Raw genomic sequence first — 9,725 nt, 5'->3', positions numbered from 1 at the left:
ATGGACAGACTTCCCATCCTATACTGTACATGGACAGACTTCCCATCCTATACTGTACATGGACAGACTTCTCCTCCTATACTGTACATGGACAGACTTCCCATCCTATACTGTACATGGACAGACTTCCCATCCTATACTGTACATGGACAGACTTCCCCTCCTATACTGTACATGGACAGACTTCTCCCCCTATACTGTACATGGACAGACTTCTCCTCCTATACTGTACATGGACAGACTTCTCCTCCTATACTGTACATGGACAGACTTCTCCCCCTATACTGTACATGGACAGACTTCTCCTCCTATACTGTACATGGACAGACTTCTCCCCCTATACTGTACATGGACAGACTTCTCCCCCTATACTGTACATGGACAGACTTCTCATCCTATACTGTACATGGACAGACTTCCCATCCTATACTGTACATGGACAGACTTCTCATCCTATACTGTACATGGACAGACTTCCCATCCTATACTGTACATGGACAGACTTCTCCCCCTATACTGTACATGGACAGACTTCTCCTATACTGTACATGGACAGACTTCTCCTCCTATACTGTACATGGACAGACTTCCCATCCTATACTGTACATGGACAGACTTCCCATCCTATACTGTACATGGACAGACTTCTCCTCCTATACTGTACATGGACAGACTTCCCATCCTATACTGTACATGGACAGACTTCCCATCCTATACTGTACATGGACAGACTTCCCATCCTATACTGTACATGGACAGACTTCTCCTCCTATACTGTACATGGACAGACTTCTCCTATACTGTACATGGACAGACTTCCCATCCTATACTGTACATGGACAGACTTCCCATCCTATACTGTACATGGACAGACTTCTCCTATACTGTACATGGACAGACTTCTCCTCCTATACTGTACATGGACAGACTTCCCCTCCTATACTGTACATGGACAGACTTCCCATCCTATACTGTACATGGACAGACTTCTCATCCTATACTGTACATGGACAGACTTCTCATCCTATACTGTACATGGACAGACTTCTCATCCTATACTGTACATGGACAGACTTCCCCTCCTATACTGTACATGGACAGACTTCTCCTATACTGTACATGGACAGACTTCCCATCCTATACTGTACATGGACAGACTTCCCATCCTATACTGTACATGGACAGACTTCCCATCCTATACTGTACATGGACAGACTTCTCATCCTATACTGTACATGGACAGACTTCTCATCCTATACTGTACATGGACAGACTTCTCATCCTATACTGTACATGGACAGACTTCTCATCCTATACTGTACATGGACAGACTTCTCCTCCTATACTGTACATGGACAGACTTCCCATCCTATACTGTACATGGACAGACTTCCCATCCTATACTGTACATGGACAGACTTCTCCCCCTATACTGTACATGGACAGACTTCCCCTCCTATACTGTACATGGACAGACTTCTCCTCCTATACTGTACATGGACAGACTTCTCACTAAGACAACATTTCTCTAATATATATCCTTTTTTTATTGGTCTTCTGTAATATTCTAATGTTCTGAGATACTGAATGTTGGGGTGTCACTCGCTGTAATCCATAATCATGAAAATTAGAAGAAAGAAATGCTTGAAATCTCTCACTCTGTGTAACAAATCTATATATAATATAGGAGTTTAATTTTTTGAATCAAATTACTGAAATAAAGTAACTTTTTGATAATATTCTAATTATATGATACACCTGTATGTCAGAGGATGGGCTTCCTCCCTGTGTATCCCCATCACTGGGTGTGTATATATATATGAGAGCTTATAACCACTTTAAGGCTTGTTTGCATGGGCAGCCAGGGGGCTGTAAAAGTATGCAGTTGAGTAAAAGTTAGACCCCCCCCCCTAAAGAGGTTGTAAACCTCCAAATTTTTTTTTTTTTTTTTTTTTTAAAAGAACACCTGAAAGAGAAACACATAATGAGCTAGTATGCATCGCATACTAGCTCATTATGAAATACTTACCTAAGAACGAAGCCCCGAAGTGCCGACCGCTCACCTCTCTCATGGGTGACATGTTGCGTCGCCCTTCTTCTGGATTTGCAGCATGCGGCCATCTGATTGGCTGGAGCCGCATTAAGTCACTCCCGCGCATGCACGTGGGAGCCAATGGTCACGGCACAGGGCTCTAAAGGAACGGCACCAGCGGGCGTTCCTTCAGAGCGCATGCGCCAGTGACGTCACTGGCTGCATGCAAAGTAAATATCTCCTAAACCAGGGATTCCCAAACTTTGGCCCTCCAGCTGTTCAGGAACTACAATTCCCATCATGTCTAGTCATATCTGTGAATGTCAGAGTTTTGCAAAGCCTCATGGGACGCGTAGTTCCGCAACAGCTGGAGGGCCGTAGTTTGGGAATCCCTGTCCCAAACGGTACAAATTTAGGAGATATCTACAGTACCTATAGGTGCGCCTATGATAAGTCTTACCTATAGGTACAAGTTGCAGAGGAGGGTTTACTTCCTCTTTAACTGGTTTCCAACCGCCCCCCCCCCCCTTTTTTTAATGCGGCCCTCCTGCGACAAAAAATGTAGACCTACATCGGTTGCACGCCTGCAGCTAGAGGGTGCACCGCTGGTGACGCGCTTGCGCCCACGCTTGTCAGCGGGGAAGCCGATGCGTGTGTCAGGCGGCTCCGATTGCTGCCTGACACCCGCGATCGTTCCCCGCTGAGAGAGAAGGGCGGTCGGCTGTTGTAAACACATCTCTGCAGTTCATCCAGAGTGATCATGGGCCTCTTGGCTGCATCTCTGATCAGTCTTCTCCTTGTATGAGCTGAAAGTTTAGAGGGACGGCCAGGTCTTCGTAGATTTGCAGTGGTCTGATACTCCTTCCATTTCAATATTATCGCTTGCACAGTGCTCCTTGGGATGTTTAAAGCTTGGGAAATCTTTTTGTATCCAAATCCGGCTTTAAACTTCTCCACAACAGTATCTTGGACCTGCCTGGTGTGTTCCTTGTTCTTCATGATGCTCTCAGCGCTTTAAACGGACCTCTGAGACTATCACAGTGCAGGTGCATTTATACGGAGACTTGATTACACACAGGTGGATTCTATTTATCATCATTAGTCATTTAGGTCAACATTGGATCATTCAGAGATCCTCACTGAACTTCTGGAGAGAGTTTGCTGCACTGAAAGTAAGGGGGCTGAATAATTTTGCACGCCCAATATTTCAGTTTTTTATTTGTTAACAAAGTTTGAAATATCCAATAAATTTCATTCCACTTCATGATTGTGTCCCACTTGTTGTGGATTCTTCACAAAAAATTACAGTTTTATATCTTTATGTTTGAAGCCTGAAATGTGGCAAAAGGTCGCAAAGTTCAAGGGGGCTGAATACTTTCGCAAAGCACTGTATAGGGCAGCACAGGGGCTAAGTGGTTAATGCTGGGGGTCACCGGTTCGAATCCCAACCACAGCACTCCCTGCCTGGAGTTTGCAGGTTCTCCCTGTGCCGGTTTCCTCCGGTTTCCTCCCACACTCCAAAGACAAGCAGGCTAATTGGCTCCAGTCTAGAGGGATCTTAGATTGTAAGCTCTTTGAGGGACTCACTCACCGGCCACATTATTAGGTAATTACTAATCAGCCAATCACATGGCAGCAACTCAATGCATTTAGGCATCTAGACGGGGTGAAGACGACTTGCTGAAGTTCAAACTCAGCATCAAAAAGGAGATTTCAGTGACTTTGTATGAGGCCCGGTGGTTGTTGTTGGTGGGATTTTCACGCACAACCGACTCTCAGGTTTAAAGCGGAGTTCCACCCTAAAGTGCAACTTCCACCCATCTGCTCCCTCCCCCGACAGGAGCCAAATGTGGCACCGAAAAGTGAAAGTCGCTCAAATCTCTCAGCAGCTTTCAGTTTCTCTTTCCTGACTTTACAGAAAAAAAAAATTTCTCTTACGCAGTCATAAAATAAAAGAAGTCCCCATAGCGCCCCCTATATAACATCCGCTGTGTCTGCAGGGCTCAGAGAAGGGTATACTGGGAGTTGTAGTTCCCCTGCTCATGGAAAATCACACAATACTTTCCAAGGAGGAATAAGGGATCCCTAAAGAGGTATAAGGGGTCCCTATATAGAAACCCATATAGGAGGTATGGTCCCTATAGAGGTACGAGGGGCCCCCACAGAGGTACGAGGGGACCCCCATAGAGGTACGAGGGGCCACTATAGAGGTAGAAGGGGCCCCTATAGAGGTAGAAGGGGCCCCTATAGAGGTAGAAGGGGCCCCTATAGAGGTATGTGGGGCCCCTATAGAAGTAGAAGGGGCCCCTATAGAGGTATGTGGGGCCCCTGTAGAGGTATGAGGGGCCCCTATAGAGGTACGAGGGGCCCCTATAGAGGTATGAGGTGTAAAGTGAAAGTCACTTCTCTCAGCAGCTTTCAGTTTCTATTTCTCCTCCACAGATGAATTCCTATAAATAATCACCAATCCCCATCGCTCCTCCCATACATCCGCTGTGTGTGGGGGAGGGGAAGGTCAGAGGTTATGCTGGGACTTGTAGTCCCCCCAGTCATGTGAGATGAGAGGGACACTGACAGAAGGGATAGGAGATCCCCCATACAGATCCATTCCACCGATCCCTATAATCCCTCCTCTGTGTGTGTCAGAGCAGACAATGCTGGGAGTTGTAGTCCCTCCTCTGTGTATGGAGGGGGGGTCAGAGCAGACAATGCTGGGAGTTGTAGTCCCTCCTCTGTGTATGGAGGGGGGGTCAGAGCAGACAATGCTGGGAGTTGTAGTCCCTTCTCTGTGTATGGAGGGGGGGGGTCAGAGCAGACAATGCTGGGAGTTGTAGTCCCTGCTCTGAGTATGGAGGGGGATCAGAGCAGACAATGCTGGGAGTTGTAGTCCCTCTGTGTATGGAGGGGGATCAGAGCAGACAATGCTGGGAGTTGTAGTCCCTCCTCTGTGTATGGAGGGGGGATCAGAGCAGACAATGCTGGGAGTTGTAGTCCCTCCTCTGTGTATGGAGGGGATAAGAGCAGACAATGCTGGGAGTTGTAGTCCCTCTGTGTATGGAGGGGGATCAGAGCAGACAATGCTGGGAGTTGTAGTCCCTCTGTATATGGAGGAGGGGGGATCAGAGTAGACAATGCTGGGAGTTGTAGTCCCTGCTCTGTGTATGGAGGGGGATCAGAGCAGACAATGCTGGGAGTTGTAGTCCCTCCTCTGTGTATGGAGGGGGATCAGAGCAGACAATGCTGGGAGTTGTAGTCCCTCTGTGTATGGAGGGGGATCAGAGCAGACAATGCTGGGAGTTGTAGTCCCTCTGTGTATGGAGGGGATCAGAGCAGACAATGCTGGGAGTTGTAGTCCCTCCTCTGTGTATGGAGGGGATAAGAGCAGACAATGCTGGGAGTTGTAGTCCCTCTGTGTATGGAGGGGGATCAGAGCAGACAATGCTGGGAGTTGTAGTCCCTCCTCTGTGTATGGAGGGGGATCAGAGCAGACAATGCTGGGAGTTGTAGTCCCTCTGTATATGGAGGAGGGGGGATCAGAGCAGACAATGCTGGGAGTTGTAGTCCCTCCTCTGTGTATGGAGGGGATAAGAGCAGACAATGCTGGGAGTTGTAGTCCCTCTGTGTATGGAGGGGGATCAGAGCAGACAATGCTGGGAGTTGTAGTCCCTCCTCTGTGTATGGAGGGGGATCAGAGCAGACAATGCTGGGAGTTGTAGTCCCTCTGTATATGGAGGAGGGGGGATCAGAGCAGACAATGCTGGGAGTTGTAGTCCCTCTGTGTATGGAGGGGATAAGAGCAGACAATGCTGGGAGTTGTAGTCCCTCTGTATATGGAGGAGGGGGGATCAGAGCAGACAATGCTGGGAGTTGTAGTCCCTCTGTGTATGGAGGGGATCAGAGCAGACAATGCTGGGAGTTGTAGTCCCTCCTCTGTGTATGGAGGGGATAAGAGCAGACAATGCTGGGAGTTGTAGTCCCCCCCGGTCATATGACCTCAGCACTCACATGTGACCGCACGCCACCCTCACAGGATCCTCGAAGAGCTCCAGACAGATGGGACACATGAATCGGTCCATGGGGTCCAAATCCCGGGCGGCCCCGGAGCCCTTCTGCCAGTACTGCTCCCCCGCCATCACTTCCGCAAACACCCGCTGACGTCACACAGCCAGTCCCAGCCCCGCCCACCGCACCACGTGGGGAGCAACGGGGGAGTCACATGACCACGAGCTCCTTCGCTCAGCTTCCTCCCCATACATTACATTGTATTCCTATCCGATCCTTCCTCCTCATACATTACATTGTATTCCTATCCGATCCTTCCTCCTCATACATTACATTGTATTCCTATCCGATCCTTCCTCCTCATACATTACATTGTATTCCTATCCGATCCTTCCTCCTCATACATTACATTGTATTCCTATCCGATCCTTCCTCCTCATACATTACATTGTATTCCTATCCGATCCTTCCTCCCCATACATTACATTGTATTCCTATCCCATCCTTCCTCCTCATACATTACATTGTATTCCTATCCGATCCTTCCTCCTCATACATTACATTGTATTCCTATCCGATCCTTCCTCCTCATACATTACATTGTATTCCCATCCGATCCTTCCTCCTCATACATTACATTGTAATCCTATCCGATCCTTCCTCCCCCATACATTACATTGTATTCCTATCCGATCCTTCCTCCTCATACATTACATTGTATTCCTATCCGATCCTTCCTCCTCATACATTACATTGTATTCCTATCCGATCCTTCCTCCTCATACATTACATTGTATTCCTATCCGATCCTTCCTCCTTATACATTACATTGTATTCCTATCCGATCCTTCCTCCCCATACATTACATTGTATTCCCATCCGATCCTTCCTCCCCATACATTACATTGTATTCCTATCCGATCCTTCCTCCCCATACATTACATTGTATTCCCATCCGATCCTTCCTCCTCATACATTACATTGTATTCCCATCCGATCCTTCCTCCCCATACATTACATTGTATTCCCATCCGATCCTTCCTCCTCATACATTACATTGTATTCCCATCCGATCCTTCCTCCTCATACATTACATTGTATTCCTATCCGATCCTTCCTCCTCATACATTACATTGTATTCCTATCCGATCCTTCCTCCTCATACATTACATTGTATTCCTATCCTTCCTCCTCATACATTACATTGTATTCCTATCCGATCCTTCCTCCTCATACATTACATTGTATTCCTATCCGATCCTTCCTCCTCATACATTACATTGTATTCCTATCCGATCCTTCCTCCCCATACATTACATTGTATTCCTATCCGATCCTTCCTCCTCATACATTACATTGTATTCCTATCCGATCCTTCCTCCTCATACATTACATTGTATTCCTATCCTTCCTCCCCATACATTACATTGTATTCCTATCCGATCCTTCCTCCTCATACATTACATTGTATTCCTATCCGATCCTTCCTCCTCATACATTACATTGTATTCCTATCCGATCCTTCCTCCTCATACATTACATTGTATTCCTATCCGATCCTTCCTCCTCATACATTACATTGTATTCCTATCCGATCCTTCCTCCTCATACATTACATTGTATTCCCATCCGATCCTTCCTCCTCATACATTACATTGTATTCCTATCCGATCCTTCCTCCTCATACATTACATTGTATTCCTATCCGATCCTTCCTCCTCATACATTACATTGTATTCCCATCCGATCCTTCCTCCTTATACATTACATTGTATTCCTATCCGATCCTTCCTCCCCATACATTACATTGTATTCCTATCCGATCCTTCCTCCTCATACATTACATTGTATTCCTATCCGATCCTTCCTCCTCATACATTACATTGTATTCCTATCCGATCCTTCCTCCTCATACATTACATTGTATTCCTATCCGATCCTTCCTCCCCATACATTACATTGTATTCCCATCCGATCCTTCCTCCTTATACATTACATTGTATTCCTATCCGATCCTTCCTCCTCATACATTACATTGTATTCCTATCCGATCCTTCCTCCTCATACATTACATTGTATTCCTATCCGATCCTTCCTCCTCATACATTACATTGTATTCCTATCCTTCCTCCTCATACATTACATTGTATTCCTATCCGATCCTTCCTCCTCATACATTACATTGTATTCCTATCCGATCCTTCCTCCCCATACATTACATTGTATTCCTATCCGATCCTTCCTCCTCATACATTACATTGTATTCCTATCCGATCCTTCCTCCTCATACATTACATTGTATTCCTATCCGATCCTTCCTCCTCATACATTACATTGTATTCCCATCCGATCCTTCCTCCTCATACATTACATTGTATTCCTATCCGATCCTTCCTCCCCATACATTACATTGTATTCCTATCCGATCCTTCCTCCTCATACATTACATTGTATTCCCATCCGATCCTTCCTCCTCATACATTACATTGTATTCCTATCCCATCCTTCCTCCTCATACATTACATTGTATTCCCATCCGATCCTTCCTCCTCATACATTACATTGTATTCCTATCCTTCCTCCTCATACATTACATTGTATTCCTATCCGATCCTTCCTCCTCATACATTACATTGTATTCCTATCCCATCCTTCCTCCTCATACATTACATTGTATTCCTATCCGATCCTTCCTCCTCATACATTACATTGTATTCCTATCCGATCCTTCCTCCCCATACATTACATTGTATTCCTATCCGATCCTTCCTCCTCATACATTACATTGTATTCCCATCCGATCCTTCCTCCTCATACATTACATTGTATTCCTATCCTTCCTCCTCATACATTACATTGTATTCCTATCCGATCCTTCCTCCTCATACATTACATTGTATTCCTATCCGATCCTTCCTCCTCATACATTACATTGTATTCCTATCCGATCCTTCCTCCTCATACATTACATTGTATTCCTATCCGATCCTTCCTCCTCATACATTACATTGTATTCCTATCCGATCCTTCCTCCTCATACATTACATTGTATTCCTATCCCATCCTTCCTCCTCATACATTACATTGTATTCCTATCCGATCCTTCCTCCCCATACATTACATTGTATTCCCATCCGATCCTTCCTCCTTATACATTACATTGTATTCCCATCCGATCCTTCCTCCTCATACATTACATTGTATTCCCATCCGATCCTTCCTCCTTATACATTACATTGTATTCCTATCCGATCCTTCCTCCCCATACATTACATTGTATTCCTATCCGATCCTTCCTCCTCATACATTACATTGTATTCCTATCCGATCCTTCCTCCTCATACATTACATTGTATTCCTATCCGATCCTTCCTCCTCATACATTACATTGTATTCCTATCCGATCCTTCCTCCTCATACATTACATTGTATTCCTATCCGATCCTTCCTCCTCATACATTACATTGTATTCCTATCCGATCCTTCCTCCTCATACATTACATTGTATTCCTATCCTTCCTCCTCATACATTACATTGTATTCCCATCCGATCCTTCCTCCTCATACATTACATTGTATTCCTATCCCATCCTTCCTCCTCATACATTACATTGTATTCCTATCCGATCCTTCCTCCTCATACATTACATTGTATTCCTATCCCATCCTTCCTCCTCATACATTACATTGT

At 45.5% G+C, this 9,725-nt stretch overlaps 1 protein-coding gene across 1 annotated transcript in view; it reads right to left on the bottom strand.

Annotated features, from left to right (window-relative positions):
* The window catches only part of RNF114 (ring finger protein 114), a 24,569-nt gene extending 18,368 nt beyond the window's left edge, over positions 1 to 6,201 (bottom strand). Inside the window, exon 1 of the mRNA XM_082271975.1 lies at positions 6,038 to 6,201. Within this exon, the coding sequence (XP_082128101.1) occupies positions 6,038 to 6,165 (128 nt within the window). The 5' untranslated portion in view covers positions 6,166 to 6,201. The remainder of the gene's footprint in view (positions 1 to 6,037) is intronic.
* Between the last annotated feature and the right edge of the window lie 3,524 nt (positions 6,202 to 9,725).

This window comes from Pelophylax lessonae (assembly GCF_965119305.1).
Source record: "Pelophylax lessonae genome assembly, chromosome: 11".
Classification (NCBI taxonomy): domain Eukaryota; kingdom Metazoa; phylum Chordata; class Amphibia; order Anura; family Ranidae; genus Pelophylax; species Pelophylax lessonae.
This window is presented reverse-complemented; position numbering and strand designations above follow the sequence as displayed.